At 41.1% G+C, this 21,643-nt stretch overlaps 1 protein-coding gene across 9 annotated transcripts in view; it reads left to right on the plus strand.

Annotated features, from left to right (window-relative positions):
• Positions 1-2,432: 2,432 nt before the first annotated feature.
• Positions 2,433-21,643, plus strand: part of pbx3b (pre-B-cell leukemia homeobox 3b) — a 59,939-nt gene continuing 40,728 nt past the window's right edge. For 2 of the 9 annotated variants that reach the window (XM_033619495.2, XM_033619491.2), the window contains exons 1-2: positions 2,444-3,887; positions 4,488-4,561. In XM_033619495.2, the coding sequence (XP_033475386.1) occupies positions 3,640-3,887; positions 4,488-4,561 (322 nt within the window). In that variant the 5' untranslated portion in view covers positions 2,444-3,639. Of the gene's footprint in view, positions 3,888-4,481; positions 4,562-21,643 lie in introns of all 9 variants that reach the window. The other 7 variants (XM_033619496.2, XM_033619498.2, XM_033619488.2 and 4 more) reach the window with 6 other exon arrangements.

Below are 21,643 nucleotides of genomic sequence, written 5' to 3' on the forward strand. Positions count from 1 at the left end.
AAACCTCTTGGTTATGTAAACAAGGTTTTGTGAACTAGTAGCGCCACAGTGTCTTACGGTAGGGAGCTGTCACATACGGAAATGAATTATGTTGACATATGGCTGAAAACAACGGTGAATAGGCCTGCTATGCAATGCAATGAAGAATCATGCACTGCAACAGAGGAGAGGAGCCCGAGCTGTACCTTTGAGCCCTCCTTGACAGGTATGTAGTGTGACTTGACAGCTCAGTATTTCAATGATAAATGCAGTAGACCTGGGACTCCCATTCACTAAACTCAAGAGTGTGTTGCACCGATACTTCAAGGTCAAATGAACGAGCAGAACCACACAGACTGCTAAAGACAATCTGGATTTTTTTTTTTTGTCACATGCGGTGATCTTGTGATTTCTAATATTAGAATTTAACACATATAGTCATAAAACTTCCTCAGTGATTTCCTCAAGGTACCTTTCAATGGCAAACTGACCACCTTAATCCTACTACATGATGCTGAGACTTTCATTAATAAAACTACATGTATTCATACGTTTTGATTATAAATATCAAACTAAATTTACCGCATTTACTATATGTTATTGCTCATTTATTTTGGGACATCTTTGACTCATCAGCTACATCCTGGCCTGCAAACTGAGCAGCAGGATCATGTTCTCCTACTTTGCTACTAAGAGAGTTGAAGAGTTATTTTAAGTAGTGACTCACTGTGTCTAAGTTTTAATAAAAGTTTCATACTTTTCTGAAGATTAATCCAGTCACTCAGTTCTGACTCATGAAGATGAATCATATCCTGAGACCAGGTGGTTAGTGATCTATCTATACTTTGCACTGACCAGGAAGAACTTACGTTATCAAGCAGTGTTACAATGGGTACACTTAAGTTGGTATTAAGAAATAAGATGTTTGTATTAATGAATTAATTCAATAGAATTTGATTTAAAAATGTATTTCATTATCAATCACAATTGGAGATCATGTTTGTCTGTATGTGTAACATCACTGTCAAAACACTGTATACCTTACCCTAAAGAAATAAAAGCCTTTCTATCGTAGAGATGATGCTCTGCTTACACTTAATCTCAGTGTCACCCTGCAAGTGTGCTTATTTTTGTACTTAATTTTGTTGAAGAGGATAAAATATAGTGTGTTTTTGAGTTATTTCTCTTTTCCTCTATTTTGCTGTGAAGCAGTGAAGCAGATTCCAAGCCAAGTCTGATCCAAAGGCAGCCATTGTAAAATACAGCACAGAGACAGTTACAGACTGCCAGTAAAGCCTGCTGTCTGTCTGTTTGTTGACAACATTTTTTGATAAAATCCATAAACACTGATCACAAAAATGCTACACAGTGCCTTTAGAGGTGAAAACATTACACCATTGCATGTAAAAAAAAAATTGCATCCACATTACCAGACTGCGTAAAACTACCGCCAACAACAAGACCTCTGAAACATGGAGATTTGTTTTTATATAAATTTCCACAGAAAGCGCTCACCGCCACTGGTGCCTGCAAAAACAGTGAAGTTATTTCTCCCCCAGCAGATCAGGTTCCTCAGAGTAAACTGCGGCCTGTGAGGATGAAGTTTGTCAGGACGGACTTCTGTTTGGCTCGTCAGTGTACGACTTCAAAAAGAGACTGAAGAGAGGCGGAATGAGACTGAAATGAAAAACCAAAAAGTGGAAAAGTGTTGCAGACAGTTAGCAGATTTTCCAGGGATAATGCTGATCATGGCACATTTCTTCAAGTGGAATTTTAGGCAGTTTAACACTTTTATTGATTCTTTGATGACTAGTTTTGAGAGAAAAGACATCCACAGTGGTTATTTTTGGCTGCTGGAGGATATATGTGAGCAAACAGTGCATAAAGCTGCAAAACTGTCCTATAATGCTGTTTGTGTTGACTTTGTGACTTTGTGGTCATCGTCACATTCATATCAAATAAAAAGTTCAGCATGTAAACCTTTTTTTGCACATGCCCTCCCTTGCAAGACATGCTGTCTTTCTGCAAAACTCCAATGTATAAAAAAATAAACCTGCCTTTAACTGCTCACTCTTTATGCTTATCATGAAATCCCCTCCAAAAATTAAGGCAACCCCCTATTTTTTTTCTTTATCTTTATAAATCCACACTCTAGATGCTTATTGTAGAGGTGCACAGTATATTTGCTGCCTTGCATCCAGCTCAACAACTTGTCTGCTGCCATAGCAACTGCGGAGGAGCACCGAGCAGCGCCGCCTGCTTGTGCAATGGATATCACTCGTGGCAACGACCAATCAGAAGTTCCCATCCTTTTGTACGAGCGGTGTGAAGATGGAGGGATGGAGTGGGTGGGCTCTGAGCATCATGCATCTGCCAGTAATAGGACACGCGGATCGTCAGTCTTCGTCATTCTGGCCTGCGATTGGTCGAGGAGCTTTACTTTCCAATAATATAAACATGTCTACTGCTTGCCTGGCTTGAACCAAGGCTTACAAGGGACTATGCAGTTCTACATCAAACTGTATAAAAACTCTCATTATGCATTTGCCTGTGTTGTTGCAGGGCTAAATCTTTATTATTGGTAGAGAATATGCACATTGCTGCACGTGCACGCGTGAGGAAACGAGGATACCCTGCTGCCGCTGCAACAAGAAAGAGAGAGGGGGACTCTGCCGTGCTTTCATCAATATAATCACCATCCTAAGTACTAGCTCTTAACATTTTGTTTTTCGGTGTTCAGGCGAGAAGTGACAAGAATATAGACCCCTCCTCTGCAGGGCGGAGCGTGCATTTTCATTTCGTATTTTGTATTTTTTTATTTTTTTTTTCTACCCCTGTTCCCTGCTCTGACACGTCTGCACTGAGTGAGTGGCATTGGCACACTGTCAATCGCTCACTACCGCTGCCATCAAACAACATAAAACACACACAGGCAGAGGCTGGAGCTCATAAATTTCAGCAGGGCAAGATATTTTTTTGCGCATCGCCTTTATACAGCGTTGTATCCTAATTAATTTCTTCTCGCTTTTTTTCTAAAACAGAAAATCTCCCAACTTTTTTTGTACATTTCATATTTTTTGATAGTCACATTTGGACACCTTATGCCGCAGATTGTGTATTTTTTTTAACGCTGTCAGTTGTCGCGGGAATCATTTCTGTACATTTATAGTTGGTAACACCTGCGAGATTTTTTTTTTATTTGTTTACACGTTTCCACATTGGATATTTTTTTTTGTTGACGGTGCTTCACTAGCAGGATTTGGACATTTTGGAAGAGGAATGCGCCGGGAATCCCATGAAGAGCGCTAATAAATGAGAGATCACCAAGGAGCGTTTCTGTCTGTACCAGCCGTCAAATCCCAGAGAAAAGACAGATTGGCATGAGGATTCGTGCGGGATACGATGGACCGTCAATTCTGACAAAGAAGTGCTAAGAAGAAGAAACAAGATTTATGCATTTTTGTACAAACACAGACACGCGTTTTGGCACTTTGGACCGCGCGTAAAAAAGCGAAAGGACAGCAAGAACTTGGACACATGATTTACGCTAAAACATCACCACTAGGCTTTTTTTAAAAGACGTGTGTGCTCTGTTACCGCTGAAGAACCACAGCCGTGCATCCTTCTTGTCTACGGCATATGTTATAACCGATTTCGTATATGAGTTTTTCAATTTGTGTGGCTCAGTGCACAGACTCTTTAGCGGCTACTATGGATGATCAAGCCCGGATCATGCAGTCGATCGGCGGTGTCAGTCTGGCCGGCCACTCGGTACAAGGAGGCATGGCACTGCCGCCTCCACATGGACACGATGGGACAGACGGAGACGGAAGAAAACAAGACATTGGTGACATTCTCCATCAAATAATGACCATAACTGATCAAAGTCTGGACGAGGCGCAAGCAAAGTTGGTTGATTTATATGTTTTATTAACTTCGCCCCCCCTCCTCCAAAACGCTGAACGCATCATTATTGAGATGTGGCCCGCTTAACTTAACTCCCCCATGCATAACAATAGGCTGGAGTGGCTTTAATGATAATCATACACTGAGGTGTATTTACTGCCTCGCAAAGATTTAACACAGGAGAAAGTTGTCACTGAGGGAACAACAGCATTTTATTTAAACTGCTTGTGTGCCAGCGTGAACCTGAGTGAGCTTGTGTTGTGCAGAAAGTTTGTGTGCACACATGTGCTGTAGTAAATGTTCATATTTCTGCACTGCTATAGCTGGTGCTGAGAAAATGAGATCCATGTCAACGGGCTCACTATTAAATTAGTTGTCAATTGGCGTTATATTTATATTCAGTCTAACCAAACATACTTTAATTTTTTTTACTGTATAGTAGCAAATATAACTTTTGAGAGAAATGTGGGTTGGAACATTGCAAGGCATGACATAGTGACAACTACACTTAACATCTTTAAAAAAAATTACTTGTTAATGTCTTCCATGTGATTTTTCAGTGAATTTATTTCAGTATTTTATTTTGTCTTATACTGAAACAGGAAACATGGACTGAACTGTCACAGAATGAAACCAGCACTCTTCAGCGTTCTCTGTGAAATCAAAGAAAAGACAGGTAAGATCTATGTGTATCAAATATTTCAGTGTGAACTCAAAGACAAAACAATAGTGGAGCCTCGATACAGACACACACAGACATTCTTACCTCCCCTGTGATCCGATGGCAGCCTGCATCCAGGTTACAGGGGACCTCTGCCCAAATTAATCAATCACTTTTCCAAAAAAAAAAAAAAATGTCAGTGTGCCACACAGAAACAATCCTGTTGTCATAGCAAAGGTAGATTTTTTTTTCTCCCCTCCACTGTTTTTGCAGAAGCATCATGTACCAGCACTGGTTGCTTGGATTTACACAGAAAGTGCGCTCCAGCTTTCACCCTCACTACCCTGGCTCTGAACAGGATGGGGAAATCCCGTAGCATATGTTCTACATAGCTGAGATCACAATGAATTCATGCTTTATAACCTGACAACAATTGCCACGTTTTCAACGTACGAAGGCAACCACACTCTCAATCAATAATTGTATTCCAATTGCATGCAGACTCCTGTCCTACAAATGTGGGCAGTCAAACATTGTTAAATGCAAATAAGAGAATCAGCTTGTAGAAAAATATTTTAAAAAATGTATTTAAAGAAAAAATATTTTGTTGCATATTGTGCAGTTGCTTTTAATAAGCATCAAGTCTGCAGATTTCTATGAATAGAGTTGAAAACTTACAGTCTATGCGTACATTAACACATATATGAGAGACAGCTGAAATTATTACTCATGTTGTGTGTTGTAACTTTTCTTTTAGCTCAAATTTTGCTGTAGTATATATATTTTTAAAGGCACCTTAGAGCAGAAAGATTTCTGTTTCTACACTTTCCCCACGGTGTGTATGGGACATATCAGAATCTACATCTCTTTAAATTCTTAAATGAAGACAAAATTGATTTTTAGAGATAACAGCTCTTCACAGACCATATTTATTATGCTTTATATTTGTGTGATTGTTCTGTTCTTGAAACTAGAGACAAAGTGCTGCTGCACAGATGCCTCAGATATTCAAACTGCTGCACATCACTTTTTATTCTCCAAGTAATGTATATTTATCAGTTAAAGAAAATGTGAGAATATGAAGGAAACAACGCTGCCCGTTTGGTGTAATTTAGCAAACCTTGTCAGATTTGTGACCTTTGTGCAGTTTATGAGGAAATTGGCTTGGGAGAGATCATAAAAGTTTATGAACTTCCCCAACACAGGTGGCGTCCACAGAGGCAGGCAGAGGGTCCACAGTCTAGCCGAGGTGCTCTGCTCAGTGTGTGTGTGTGTGTGCCTGTTGAGTTTAGACAATGAAAGAGACCAAGCGAGAGAAGGATGCAGATCGCACATCATGCAAGATGCCAGCTTTTATTTTGTGTGCAATCATTGATTTGATTTAGAAGCATTTTACCAGCACTGAAACATTGCTGCATCAGTGGAACGTGCTGTCGACCTCGGTGTGAAAAATATTAGAGAAGTGGTATTATTTTAAAACTTGAGTCAGGTCAAAATCCTGTCTAATTTCACGTTTGTCAAAACTTGTGTGACGTCTCCAGTTTGAGTGTTTTTGAACGAAGCTCTTGAGTTTAAATGACTCAAAGTGGCATCTGCAAAATTTAAATAGATATATGCACATGTATGTGTGTGAAAGAGTGCATGTTCCCCGGAATGAGTGTGTGTGAGAAAGAGATGAAACGGAGGAGGAGAGGGAGAACAAGCATGTGTGTGTGTGTGTGTGTGTGTGTGTGTGTGTGTATGTGTGTGTGTGTGCATGGTTAACCTGTGGTTTAGAGTCACAGCCTCCCCCTCTTAGCCATTGACAGAGCTCAGCTGGTCTGGTGGCCTTGTTGACCGGCCTGTTTTTCCAGCACACAGTGAGCCTTTCACTGGCTCCTGTGGCATCGTTCACAGGGGCTTCCTTGGCCCCTTTCATGTTCGTTCAGATGGCACAGGGGCCGCTGTCTTTTAGCCATGGGATCCACCAGTTGGCTGAAAGTGACTTTTAATAATAAATTTGAAAGCGGTCCAAGAATCTTGGGTGTAATTACCGTGCACATGTATCATGTTATCGAGACTTATTGTCCAGTGAGCGCATGAATAGTGAGTTCAGGGTTCAGCTTCAAAGCTTTTAGTGTTTATGTTCAAAGTGTTATTTTGTGATCAATGGTGAGACGAAGTCAAAGTGGTGAGAACGGTCGTACTCTTGATTTCCCTGTCCAAGTTAAGAAATGCATTTTCTAGAAACAGTGAGATATTCTGAAGCCTTTTTTAAGGGTGTTTGGAAGTTTCTGACTCTCTTCTAACTTATTATTGTAGAGCTACAACATATTTCTGCATTGCTAATGCCCTAGAAGTATTAATTCACTTTGATATGCTAATTAGAGAGCATTATGCAAGAAATGAGATTAAGTGGCAGCATGAAGTCATTTGCCTGTCACTAAATTGAGTGTTTTTAGCAGGAGGGTTTTTCCCCCCAAAATTTTCTTGGTTTTGCATTTAGATAAGCTAAACCTGAGATCTGGTCGGCGAGTGGAGTTCTTTGTCCTTCAGTGTGTGATGTTTCTCTTTAAGAACATACATTTTAAAAAATGACAATTAAAATGTTTCATTCTCACATTTCTAAGTGTTTCGGGACAAAGGTTACATTCACGTACCTTTCCCCCTGCAGGCTGCACGAGGAGACAATGAATGCATTGAGTGAAAATTGCCTGCGATTCAGATGAGTTTTGCAGTTATTCCTCTGCGCTGGGGTTTGTTTTATCCTGCTGGCTACTCCCTTGTCTTGCTCTCATGCTTGGAAGAGAGGCTCACAGCAGCAGCAGCAGCGGGAGCAGCAAGAATAACAAAGGTGAAAGATTACCTCCATATGGTATTTCTGACCAGGAAAAGAGAGGTTCTGTAGCAAGACTCCTCTTTGATGTGAGGTTTAATCAATAGAAAGAGATTACAGAAAACTATTACAGGCTAAATCACGGAGTGCCACAGAGAGGCTTAGCCCTCTCCACAGCTCTCTCAGCTGCATGGCGCTTCTTTTGGCTGCGTATTGACTTGTTGTTTTCCTGACCTTTGACTCATCAGGTTCAGAAACAGGGGGTCTGGAGAGGTAGGGGAGGGAGAGAGGGAGAGAGAGTGTGTGGCAGATTCAGCCTGATAAATGCTCCGATCCAGTGTTTAAAGCAGTGGATTAGGGAGGGACTACACTCACAGTCCGAGCCAATGTCGGCGTTTTGTTGCACACGTTTGATTTGGCTTCTGAAAGCGGCTAAACGTGCTTTCATGTATGTTTATGGGTTGTCCGCGTTATATGTAACGCTCAGCTAGGAAAGACTGTGTTAATTAAATACAGTTCAGGATGAGACTGTAATTAACCACATGCAAGGCCGACTAAAAGCATTACCTGGAGTAAATAGAGTTAGGACTGAGGAGGTAAGCATTTCTGAAATCTACAGGAAACATTAATTTCAATGTTCCCTGACAAAGTTAATGACCCCACTCATTTCAATTGGGTTGTTATTATTATTAATAATAATATTAATGATAAGGTTATTATTATTATCATGATTATTATTGATAATAATATTAATTGTTAGAATAATAATAATTATTATTATTTAATTTATTAATTTAATTTTTTATAGCAGCTGCGGTTAAAAATAACAATTCCTTCTTACAGGCCAGGGAGCATAAAAATATTTTCTATTTCCACTTTATTTTTCTACCTTATGGGTTTTTTCTCAGTGCTGAAAAAGCTCCAGTAAATGCATGACAGAGAACAGAAAGCTATTCAGCAGGAGAGACAATTGACTTTGGCTGCTTTTTGTCTCAGAGAGCCCCAGTGATGCGGCTGCAGTGACTAGATAGTGTTGTGCCGAATGGCTCGCGCACAGCTGGGTTCCTGACTGGCTCAATGGCAGGGCCACTAGTGCTTCCTCCTCTAAAGCACGAGGGGGACCGGGGAAGATGTGGCTATTATCTAAGTAGCTCCCAAATACCCTCCATTTCCCCATCAGCAAAGATGAAAAGAAGAAGAAGCCAGACAAAGAGGAAAGGGGAGAAAAGAAAAAGAAAGAAAAAAAAACAAGAATGTACACATCAGTTTCATTTGGAAGGGTAAATGCTTTTGTGCTGTGGAGATAGATGCCTCTGCACCGGTGCTGCCTGGTGTCTGCACGCACAGCTCCTCAAATCTGGTTTTTTGTACGATGATTCAGTGCTGTCCCTCCATCTGCACACACGAGCACCCATCTTGCAAACGTCTCCCTCGCTTCCCCCTCCATCGCTCCAAGCGCTTTCTGCGGGCTCCTGCGCGATCAACAGCTCATAATTGTTTTTTGCACATACGTTATGCAAATGAGTCTTTATGGCAACTGGCATAACAATTAGCATCCTCCAACAATATTTTAGTAGGTTAATTGCGAAATTTCTGAATTGTACATCTGAGTTGTTAATTAGGCATGACAGAGGTGGTGAAATAGTTATCTTCAGGCGGTGGCAGCCAGCAGAGGCTGCTTGGGATGCAAAAAGGAAGGATTGATTGAAATGAGTTTACAGCAGTAGGAGCGTGGCTGTTGGAGACTCTTTGCATGCCCCTTTTGCTTTTGGAGGCGTCTGTCTGTCGCTGGATGTAGAAATATAAACCTGAAGCAGACAGGGAGAAGCCAGTTCAAACTATGACCCCCTGTAGAAATAGATTAAACGTGAACGATACAACTTGTTGTCTTGTCGGCATGAGTTAGCGAGGATTTTTTTTTTCATGCATCACTGAGGCTGCACTCTCTGTCAAAACAGTGAGAGACCTTTGACCTGCCAGGCATAGTTAAACCAAATGTTCCTTTTTTAAGGAGATGCAATGTGGGATTTCCACTGCTTGGAGTAAAGATCATATTTTACACTTTTCATCCAATGAGGCAGATTAACCAAAATAATGATAATAACATAAAAAGGAATAATTAATAAAAAAAAATCTAAATAAAAATAAAAATCAAGTTGCACTTCCTCAGTGATTTTTGGCACCAGAAACAAAATTAAATCAACATGTGTTAATGAAACACACAGTTGCAAAAGTTAAAATGATCTTTTAGTGCTCTTATGTTTGATAGGGTAAAGGTTAGGGTGTATGTCAGCTTTCAGCTATATCCTGTATGTGTATCCGATGGCCGAGTCCATGTAATGCCATGGAGCCGGTTATTAGTGTAAAAAGGGTTAGAGTGAAAGACTGGTGCAAAGCAAGTCCTCTCTCAGTAATGACTCTGCTATTTATAGGTCCCTATTTCATTAGCTCTAGTGTTTCAGGGAAGAGTTTTCCTCATGGGACAGTAGACACCACAATGTTCATTTACTCTGTACACATTACATGTGGACAACTAAATGACCTATCATTTGTGAGTGCAAGAACACTGAAAACAATCCTGCCTTCATCGCTACTTTCCGCTTTTGCTCGAGTAACCTTTCCTCTATTTAATCTTTTTGACAGATATACTGTTACATTTTTCTGTAGGCAGTTAAATGCCTGTATTTTAGACTGTGTTGTCATGTGTGTGTGGAGCTGTTACTCCTACAGGTGATGGATATCCGTAGATGAAGTGATGAAGGAATTAGAGGCAGAAGTCAGTAAACGTACACATTTTAAATCTCATTTGTAATATTTTGACACCGCAGCAGTCTGCAGCTTGTTACTCAATGAAAACAGAATGACACATTGTTGTCACCTTTCTTTTCTTTACACAAGATTGTTTTCCAAAAACAGGGGGGAAAAAAGGAGTCTTTTCCTCATTTGCGAGCTTGGAAATGAAGCCCCTCTTCCCATTGTTCCATATGCCATTGTTCCACATGTTTCATACATTACAATGATATATTGAAGGCAGAAATGGGAAAAAGACTGCAATGCAATGAAATTTTAATCAGCGTCTTCTGCTGCTTTAATAAGGCAAATAATTCTTATTGGCTGCTGTGTTAAGATTTCTAATATTTAATTCATAACAAACCTTGCATTATTCTGCTTTAGCCCTAAGACAAGCTCCACTCTGCTGCCTGCCAAAAGGCAACTGTGGAGAAAAGAAAGATATAAACTGCACACTGAGCATTTTTCTTATCAGTTGTGGAAAAATACTATCACACTGTTTTGTTGTTGTTTGTGAATATAAATATGTATGTAGAATCATTTTAAATAGCGGTGTTACTGGAGCTAATGACAGAGAGGCTGGACTGCTGCTGCTGATGATGATCAGTGTGAAACACCTGAAAATTCCTCCCTTTGTAACTTTGGCAGCGGTCAGTAAAGTATGACCATCCGCTCCCATCTTTTTTATATTCTGAAGTCCTTGAAGTATATTCTTGTGTCTGAAGTAATGGAAAGATGGCGAGGGGCCAGCAGCTAGGTGCTGGCTCATGTTACAGTGAAACGGCGGGCCCTGTTTTCGTCTCTCGGTGAAATGGCTTAATTGGTGTCAGAGCCCCAGGGATAAAGGCCTCTTGCTCTGAAACACAGCCACACAGGCCCTGTCTTCCCTCAAACCAGGAGGAACGGGCCGGCGTCTGCTGGTGAATGAGGACTAAGCCGTGGCATAACAATACCAAATGATGTTTGGGATGACAGAAATTAATATGCGCTTGCTCCCAGAAAGCTATGATTAATGACGGTGAGCAGGGGAATGCTGTCCCTCCTTTTTTGCTCCTCTTTGATGGGGATTGAAAAGCAAAAAAAAAAAAAAAAAAGGTTTCTCCTCTCTTTAGAAAGTGGAGGTCATCCAGAGTACATTACTGCTATTCTTCTCTTGCCTTTTCCTCAAGCAGGAGGCAGGAAAGGGCTGAGCGCTTGTAATGAATTTTGGAATGATTCACTAACATTGGGAGTCGGTGTATTGTCCCATGGCATGTGGCTCACACACACATACACACACACACACACACACCTGTGTATCATTCCTATCATTCACTACTCACAATTTCAACTGTAAAAATTAATAGCCTGAATATCACACTGATAATTACAGATAGATTTTTCCAGAACTCATGCAGGATCATTTGAAGTGAAAATCTGCACTCAAAAAGATGCAGTTCTAATTTTAATAATTAAGTTAATATCTGACCGTGTCTTCTTTTCATATGGAATTTCATACACACACATTGATTCGGAGCCAAACGTGTGAACAAAATGGTGGTGTGCTGTTGCCATGATAATGATCTGTATCTGTTGTGTCCTAGGAGGAGACACATGAATATTTAATTGTGTCTGCTCGAGAGATCCCCAGACCCTTCTGTTCATTTCTTACTTTCTCTAATGTGTTTCCACCCTCCCAGGTACTTCCTCTCTTAGTAATGGAGAATTAAAGCACGCATTAAAATGATATAAATTGCAATGTGAGGGATTTCTAAGGACATTTGTCTCCACACAATGCCGTTGAAAAATTCAAATGGCAAGTTTTGACAACGGACATTCTGCTGACACGGCGTATTTGCCTCACGTTGGCTCCTCAAATAAGCATTTCCTCTGTCAGAGTGATTGATATGTATTAAGCATGCACTTTTTCTTACATCTGGAAGATGATGTGGGTGCAGGGATATGAGTTTTAAACAGTGAATGAGTTCCCCCTCATATTGATCTATTTGTGTTGCCAGAGTGGCAGGTGCTATACGAAGACTGTGTCAGCTTTGATTGTTTGTGTCAGTGATCCGAGCCGACACTGAGCTCTCTTACTGTTCGTCACTGCACTTGCTTCCTCTTGATGAATGGCAGCACACTGCACAGATCCTCAAAAAAACCCTCATGTCTATGCCGTCTCACCGACCCCGTGAATCAGCATTGGTCTTCAGAGATTATTTATCGCTTGATTTCTTTGTGCAAAATTGTAGGGCACACCTGAATTCTTTGCAGGAAATGTCCCAAAGGTTGTTTTTGGTCTTTCAATGCAATTATGTAAAAGCTTTCTACGTGAATGTGAACATCAGTTGTTGAGGGACAGGAGGTGTGGTTTCTCTCCTTCTCTAAATATTCAAGATTAGTTCTTAACCTGTGTGTGTGTGTGTGTGTGTGTGTGTGTGTGTGTGTGTGTGTGTGTGTTTGAGTGTGTGTGAGATGGCAGGCCTGCTAGGTTGTGGCGTGAAGGTGAGGTGCGTGAAGCTCGCAGCCTCTGTAAGTATGCAGAGCACGGCGGGCCTCTCGCGGGTGCTGAAGGAGAGCATGGAGTGGCAGAGTTAATTTATTTAATGACTGAGCGTCTTATATCTCCCCAGCCCTGATTAGAATCCATGCTTGATGAGGGAAGCGATAGAGGGGTGTGCACTGCCCCTAGGCCCTAGCACGTACCTTCATGGTTTTCTTTCTCCAGTGCCTTTTTTTCCTCCTACCCCCAATCCACTGGGTTTTGCAAAAAAAAAAAAAAAAAGAAAAGAAAAAGGAAAAGGAAAAATGCACCAGCGAGTAGGATCATTTCCATTTCTGTCTGCTGCGATATTTTGTGATTACGTCTGTACATGTGATCATTTTGTTGCACATTGACAGGAAATGCAGCTCTGAGTCTGATTAAATGTGTGTGTGTGTGGCGTGCTCCGTGATAAAGACGAAGTGCTGTAGAGCTCTATGAACGTGGGAAAGCCAAACAGAGTGTGTCACTTTGGCAGAACGGGCTGTCAGCATTGGGGAGCTGCAGTTGTAAAAACCATGACCTTCCTCTTTGCCAGCATGTCTCTTGCAGAGCCAAAGCGCTGCCCTGTAGATCTGGGCTGGCTGTGGGAGGGAATACAAACACAGAGAAAGGACAGACAGTGGAAAAAACCAGTAAGAGCCATAATTGTGAAGGGGGGGTGGAGGGGGGTTGAAGTAATGAAATACTTCTTGGAGCTATCATGACTGAGAAGGTGAGGGAGGGAAAGCGAGAGGACCGGGGAAGAGGGAGAAAATACTCCTCGGCTTCTAACATTTCCATGAGCCATCATCAGTAATGCCGCAGCAGCCTCACAAACCAGAAATTATTTCTTCAGGCGTCGCTGTCAAGTGTTATTCAAATAACACCAGCCTCACATTTGAATAACAGCCGACATTTTGAATTAATTAATCAGACAAGATAGTCTGGGCCTTTTCTCATTAGTCTACAGGTCAGGCTGGGGAAGATATATGCGCTGGTGATGATATACTTGTCTTTAATAGTGATTTATGGAGATTTTGGATTGTACTCGATTTGTCAAAGGGCCTGGTAGCAGAAAAATAGGACAGTGCATATTTCATTACCTAATCTCTGATACGTTCCACGATGCTAAAAGATACAATCCCGTTGTTTAGATGCACAGGAAGCTCTTTTACGTTCACTCTTCTTGAATGAAAAGGCACACGCGCGCACACACTCGCTCTTGCACGCACGTACACACACAGGCACACTTTTAATCTCCTCTCATAGACCTCTCCCATTTTACTTTTCCTATGCAATTAAGCGAGGGCTGTAAATTATAACTGTGCCGTACTTTAATTATCATGGTGTAAAAATAGAGTTCCTGTCTTTGAGAGGATTTCATTAACTTACTCAATATTCCATGTCAGCGCAGAGAATCACAAGATTGCAGCGAGGTTTGTGTTTAACATGCTCTGAATCAAGGCTGTTATTTATTTGGACTTTACTTTGTAAAGTAAAAAATAATAAGCGGGTTTACATGTAAATGTATAACATATTTTTTCAAGTTTCACCTCAGTGCAGCCTGTTTACTGGCTGCTTGTGACATTTTATTTTGGGTTCATATAGGGTAGTGTGTGTGGTCATGGAGGTGTAAATGAAAATGCATATTTTTGAAAGTGTGCTAACGATGTAGTGTCACCTGGGTGTTATATACTAACGAACACATTCAGTTTACCAACACTATTTTTTTTCATACACAGGTTTTAATTATCCAGTGTAGATATGCAGCACGTATGCATCTGTGAATTTGTGGTAGTCCAGGTGTGTGTGTGTTAGCGTATGCATGTGTGTGTGTGTGTGTGTGTGTGTGTGTGTGTGTGTGTGTGTGTGCGTGTGTGTGTGCGTGTGTGTGTGTGTGGGCGCGCGCACAAGTGTCAGGAAGCTACGAGCTGTTGCCATTCCAGTGAGCAGCCCACACAAAATGCACCAACACCAGTGTGACAAAACATTCAAATAAATTGCTGTCAGGCTGCCGAAACACCAAGTGCAGCGATTTTTATCTGACATGTGGAAGACCCAGACATGCAGTCCTGACAAGTAACGCCGGAGCACCTGTGAGAGACAGGCGATAAAAATCAGGATATGCCTGATCCTCGGCATAACAATACCTATCATTACTTGATATTATTACTCTTCTTTAAGAGAGAGCTCAAGATGGAAAGATAGTGCGCACGTGTTGGCTTTCTTTAAGTCTTGGATAATAAATGATCTTAGGTCGTCGTTTGCATAGGTGCACTTAAAACGTACACTGAAATTGAATTATGCAGTCTGATGGCACATCAACAAGTACTGAACTGGCTTTTATATTCATGTAGAATTGTTTATTACTCAAACTGCCATGTTTGTTTTTTTCCTGCAGGCTCATTGTAAACAAAGTCCAAGGTTAGCAGGTTTATTTATTCTAGTCCAGCATCATTGTTCACAGGTGTATTATTTAGAGAACACAATCAAATTTGTGTATACAGTAACTGAAGGATTTTTTTTTTCAAATGACAAAACTTTTCATTTATATTTATATTTTTTCCTGAACATACACTGTTTGAAAAAGCTGCAAGCACGTAATGATAAATTCAACTTTGTAGCTCTTTGCAGTTTAAATAGAATTTAGTCCAAATTCGATACAACTGATGACACTGATTGACTTTGTTTTACTTTTTAAAGCAGCACGGAGGCACAAATAAATACTAAGGGCGCCTGTGTTGCTTCACTTGTTTTCACTGAGTCTACAAAATTGACTCAGTAATTCTTAAATCCAATTGAGAAGCGTAAAAAAAATGCTTTTCAGAAACTCAGAGACAAAGGACTCACTGTGGAATGCGCCATCCATTCTCTACTGTATTGTTATTTTCTCCCTTATAGGTTACTAATGAGGAATCGGCCCTCATTATGATTTTAAGGATGAGAGAGGAAAGCTTTTAATTAATGATATGTAAATGGTTCTGAATTGATTATGTTAGAATATCAAGAGAGATGGGTAGAAGCTGTGGTGTAATATATTTTAATTAAGAATTAATTAAAAATGATGGCAATTTTATAGAGGCTCACAGAAAATAGAAAAATTTATTCTCTGTCACAAGTAAATCAGCCCTTGATTAAATAAACAGACACATGCTGTATTCATTGAAGAGTTATATTTATACTTTGCCAGGAAGAATTATCCTGATTATTAAAAAAAAAAAAAAAAAAAAAAAAAAAAGATCAGCGCGGTATGTCAGTGGTTGACCACAAGCTGGGTTCTCTGGGGTTAATGGTGATTTATCTCATTCCTAATTCATGAGATCCTCCTGGTCTGTGTTAGGTGGATCAATAAAGCTGTGTTTCCTTTTTGAATTCAGTGTCTACAATTAGATTTGCAATGTGGAACACAATTATAAGTAAGACATGAATGCATGTTTTTATCACTTGTGGCAAGTGAATGTGCACCACCAAACAATATCAATCTGTTTATGAGGTAAAAAGATTTGTGTGAAAAAGATGAGTTGTGACTCGACGTGGACCCTAGTTAACCTTTTTAATTGCTATCTGCTTTCTTTCATTCATTCTTCAGGGCGGAGGAAAACAGAAGATGTTAGCTGCATTAACGGCGTGCGCCACTATTAAAGGGAGAGGTCTTTGTTTTCTGCTAACGGTGGCATGCATGCTCTGTGCTAAACTCCGCGATCAATGGCAGAGAGGCTGCTATCACAGCACTCGGAGCAGGCGTAGCTCAGGGGGGAGGGAAGGGGGGTCCCTGGTGGTTCATTTTGATTGGAGCACGGAGTTTTGTGTTGAAAGGCGAGGGAGAGACAGGCTGTTGGAAGCAAATCCCCCTGGATCAGTTAGAGCTTTGCAACAAAAACACCTTGATATTCCTGGGAACATTTGCTTAGGAAAAAGAATGAATTTAAATAAACGGGCAACGAGAGAACGAAATGATCTAAAGCATTTCTGAAGGTTTGTGTGTTCAGAGGAAGCTTGTGTGTCTCAGGCTGAGAGTTAATTCAGAAACCACGTTTCAAATCAGAGGAAATCGCTGCAGTGTAAAAAAAGTAATATCGATCTATCTGTATTTTGTTGATACGTTGTTCCACTTTCCTGAAGAGCTTTTTATAAATGAATAAAGATATATGTTTGAAGATGGTGTGATTATACTATAGGGTGACTAACAGACAGAGGCAGTGTGTGAGTCTGTGGCAGCGCAGAGCCTTTATGAGCAAACCAATCTGTTATGGGCGACAGGGAGGATGTGCTGCTTGAGATGGAGGGAGTGTTGAATGGATTATTAGTCCGAGTCCCCCCATCGCAGGTCACATGTAAAGGCTTAAAGGCATCATAAACAGGCACATGTGCACACACACATCAAATGTCGGGCGAGCACACACACTCACATGCACAATGTGCTGAGGGATGTGCATTGAGAAAAAAACATGCAGGGGCACAGACGTGTGCATGCATGCATATATACAGAGCATGCACGCCAATGGCTGGCAGAGCATCTTCTTTTTGACACCTGCAACTAGTTGCAATACATCACTGTCAGGATCGCTTTCTCCACCTATCCGCATTTGTGCGTTAGTTATCCGCGGAGGCCTTCGTCAAAAAGTTGAGCAGTCTTGACATCAGCTCCCTAGTGGGAACAGAAAAGGTGAAGTTGTGCTGGGAGGTGCCATGGCGGGTGTCATCGCCAGGCTGTACTCTCTGCACCCAACAGCATCCTAATGACAACTGAAGAGAGAAATGACGGGTTAACACACAAATATTATGCCACAATTAATTCAGTAATTGACACGTGAAGAGAAATTCTGAACAGCGAAAGAAACAAATCTTGTTTTGTTGCTAACATTTATCATGAGTCAGAGAGATAAGTGCACTGTGCATGTGCTGTATTTATGGAATAAAGACAGCGGAATGACGTCATGTAAAGCCAAGTCGAGGTTTATTTTGTTTAGGGCCTCTTGTAGTGAGTGTATGTGCTTGTGTAATTGACAGTGAGTGTAGCTTGTGAGGAGGAAGTGAGGGCACGGCGCCTCCTGTGTGAGCTCACTGTGGAGACGAGGAGAGTCTGCCAGTGCCACTGCTAGTGGTGAGCACCAACAGCTCCGGCCACGACAGAGAGGAGGTGGGGAGTAAAGGGGGGGGTGGGGGGAGGGTCAGCGTCTGAACTGGCTGATGGGAGCCAGAACATGAAACAATGCCGGGGGAACGTCTGGTGGGTTCGCTGCACAGAATTACAAGCGAGGGAGCAGGCCTGCTGAGGCAATTACAGCTTAATGGGGTCATTTGGAAGGCAATTGCCAGGGGTTAATGTAGTATGGAGAGATGAGGTGAGATTGAAGTGAAATTTTTGGCTAGAAAATGTGTTCAAATGAAAAGGGAGCAGGCAGACAAGTTGTGCACTGATGGGGTGGGAGGTTGATTGGGGGAACTGGAATGCAGGCTTTCACTGCCACACAGATAGACGCGAGGCCTGCTCGCTCACTTGTATGGACACCATTGCAGGCAAATGCACGCACAGGTGCTTTCTATGTCTTTAACCAATCCTCTGCTCACTTTTCTGGCCTCTCCTTACTGCCTAAACCACGTACAAGAGCGCCACTGTACTCCTGATCACTGTCTGTTTTACACGCATCCCTACCTCACGGCTGCTTTCTTTTGTCTTGAATTACCTGTGATATCACTTCCTGTATTGAGAACGCCAACCAGCAGGACACAAAATAGAATTCAAAACTGTTTCTAAGTGATACAGAAAAAGATGTGTCAGAGAGACTACAAGAGGCACCTTAGAGAACGAGGATAAAAAGGATCATTATGCGCTGTTACGTTAGCCAGTTCATTACCTTAATTGCCCAACATAATCCGGTGTTGGAAGGGTGCACTGGAGCTTTGGGAAGGCGTCTTTGCCAGGACCTCCTAGCCCAGGTCTCATCTCCCTGATCCCCTGATCTGTAGCAAGCAAGGCCGATCGTGCTAAACTTTGATCAAAGCCAAACTTATTTAAGGTCAGCCATGTGAAATCCCCTGGGAGCTGCCGTGTTCGCCGAAGCGGACTGCAGTATAGGAAGTAGTACAGCACTGTGCCTTGCTGCTGCTGCCTGTGACCGTGCTGGATCACTGGACAGCAATAGCATTATCATCAGCCCTTTCAAGTCTTCAGCATTTTTTCGCGATTATGCTCAACAGTGGAACTTAACATCATCCATGGGTGGAGATTCCTTGAGAGTTTGCTCTCTCTCCTACCCTTCTCTGTCTGTCTCCCTCTCCCTCTCTCACTTTCTGTCATCTGTGTGAAGTCTATGCCCCCCCTCCCACCCCCCCTTCCCCTCTACACAGGGTTTTGGCCAAGAGCCGGCCACTTCACTGAGGCAGATTTTCCCAGGCTCCCCAAAGGCTATTTTACCAGGATTCCCATTAGGTCTTTACCCATTACCAATGTTCCAAATCATTTACAGAAGAATCTATTTACTTTATGTGGTAATGGATTCATTTGACGTGGCTTGCTCTGAAGAAACTCAACATTTAACATGCACTTTCCCCCAATTGAATCTCTTACTGTATTTTCTATGCTTTTTTTTCTTTATCTGTTACAGCTGTGATTGTGTCGTATTTGCCTTCAAATCGTCCCCACACTATGCTTTCCATCACAGTGCAATATTGCACAATGTAGAGGTGGTGGAGCATTGTGTCAGTGCTGCAGGAAAAACAAGTATGATGCAACTCTGTTGTCATTTAAGAGTGACAAATAGACAGTGGCAGACCATCAGAAAGGGGGAGAGAGTGGAATGGTGTCGCTGACAAACTGCTATGACCTTTGGGTCCTTTGGCCTCCAGAGTGCAAGGCACATACAGTGTTTACCTCAGGTCAGCAGCAGCGTGAACACGCTGGTTCCCAACAGAGAAATGCCCGGACTATTGCGCTCATCACATTTGAATCGTCAAAATCAATAATCAGTCAATTAATCTTCACTCAAATTGGATTCATGTGTATGGAATAACATAAAAAAGGAGAAGGAATGTTTGTATGTCTTTATACATTTTAAAATACCATTAGTCGGCTATGCTAGATTATACTTAATTCACAAACGGTCCATAAAGCAAAGCAACAGCAAAAGAGAGGCATAGCGCCTAAAGCTACTGCCCACTTCCCCTGCCTCTATTCCATGTCACCAAAGCATCCCATCAAAGCCTGCCTCCTTCCTGTTGTAAGGTAGGGAAAAAAAATCAATGCTGCAATCTTTTCTTTTTGCCTCCTCCAATCCGTAATTGAAATGGAAAATCAAATGAACGGCAAGCAGATAATTGTTTTATCAATATTCCCTGCCTGCCCTACAAGGGTCAGTGCAGAATGATCATGAGTCGGGGATATGACGAGGACAAAATGTGAAATTGAACAGCTAGGAGGCAATAAATCAGCCCTGACAACTAAGAGTGACCAGCATGTAGCTGCAGCAGGCAGCTCTCCCTTCAGAATTTGTCCTAAAGCTGTCTACACTAAATGGGGAATATTCATCTCATTATTGTTGCACTTAATATTGCTATCAAATATTATTCTTAGAGTCCAGACGGGAAGTCAAGGTCACTGGTGCTATTATTGTTGTCATTGTTAGTGTGTGATATTAGAAGTATAATAGAGGGCAGAGCTAGATGGTCTGCAAGGCTTATAAAGACACAAATAAATAAATATATTTAGTCATTTGTTAGAGTTGAGGAATAAAGAAGTTTGCTGTTTGGCTTCACTTTGACATGTCCACTACTATCACTGCTGATTATAAATAGGTTTGGAATTTTGAAAACCAACAGAACTGATACAGAGACACTCAGCTTCTATATCAACATTGCTGTTGTCATCAGTAATACCATTTTCTGACAATGTACCAGCCAGTTCCTTTTGTTGGCTAGTTGATGCAATTATAAGGTTTTTACTGCTAAACTAGAGCCAGGCAATCTGGAGAAAATCAAATGTCACAATATTTTTGACCAAACAGCTTTATGTCAGTATTGCATTGAGTTGACAATTGCAGCTTTTACAAAATGTTTACACAATAAGATTTTTGATAAATAGTCAACAGTAATGTGGATATGATGTCTAATAATAGACGGCAAATAATAGAATAGCTACAACTGTTTAGTAAATTGTAATGCAGCTTTTAAAAACAGGAAAAGACATTGCTTAAGATGAATTACAATATCCAAAATTGAAGATGACATCTAGTCCCATATCACAATATCAATATAATATCGATATATTGCCCATCCCTGTGTTAAACTGTCAATGTTTGCAGTATTGTGTGTACACCTATATCTGAAAATAAGAATGAATAGATTCAAAGATTTGACAAGAACGTAATGCCACAACTAATGGAATTGTTAACTGTCCAATAATATTCAGTTTTCTAAGACTTCTGCATAAAAAATGATTAAACAACTACTAAAATATTTGCCTTTTATTTTCTTGTCAATCAACTAATTGATTAATGACTGTTTGTTTCATCTCTTTAATAATGCACGCCAGCTTATTTGTCTTATGTCTTTAAATAAACTCATCGTGCCAGCTTTCTAAGTCTTGTAAAAACTGCAGATAAAACTGTTGCCAGAAAATCGACATCCTAAATCATGTGACGTCCTTTCCCATCTGGCTCATCCAGTTGCAAGGCATTGACAAAAATATGAAATTGATTTGGTTGAAGGGTGTTAAAGAGCCGACAGGAGAATGTCACAAACAATGAATGGTCACAGCTTGGAGGAAAATCAATGACAGAGGTTGAAGCCAGTCTAGAGTGCTACTTGGCAGCGTTGCACTCTTCCTGGAAAAGAGCTGTCTTCTGGCCTTGGTTGTCTGATCAAAAGGAAGACTTGATAGGTTTAATGAAGGAGGATACAACTGACAAGTGAAATATAGACGTCGCAGCAAAGATTGTTTGATTTCAGCATAGGTGGCAGCTATATACACTGTTTGAAACTCGTTTTTAAT

Source organism: Epinephelus lanceolatus, chromosome 9, assembly GCF_041903045.1.
Source record: "Epinephelus lanceolatus isolate andai-2023 chromosome 9, ASM4190304v1, whole genome shotgun sequence".
Classification (NCBI taxonomy): Eukaryota; Metazoa; Chordata; class Actinopteri; order Perciformes; family Serranidae; genus Epinephelus; species Epinephelus lanceolatus.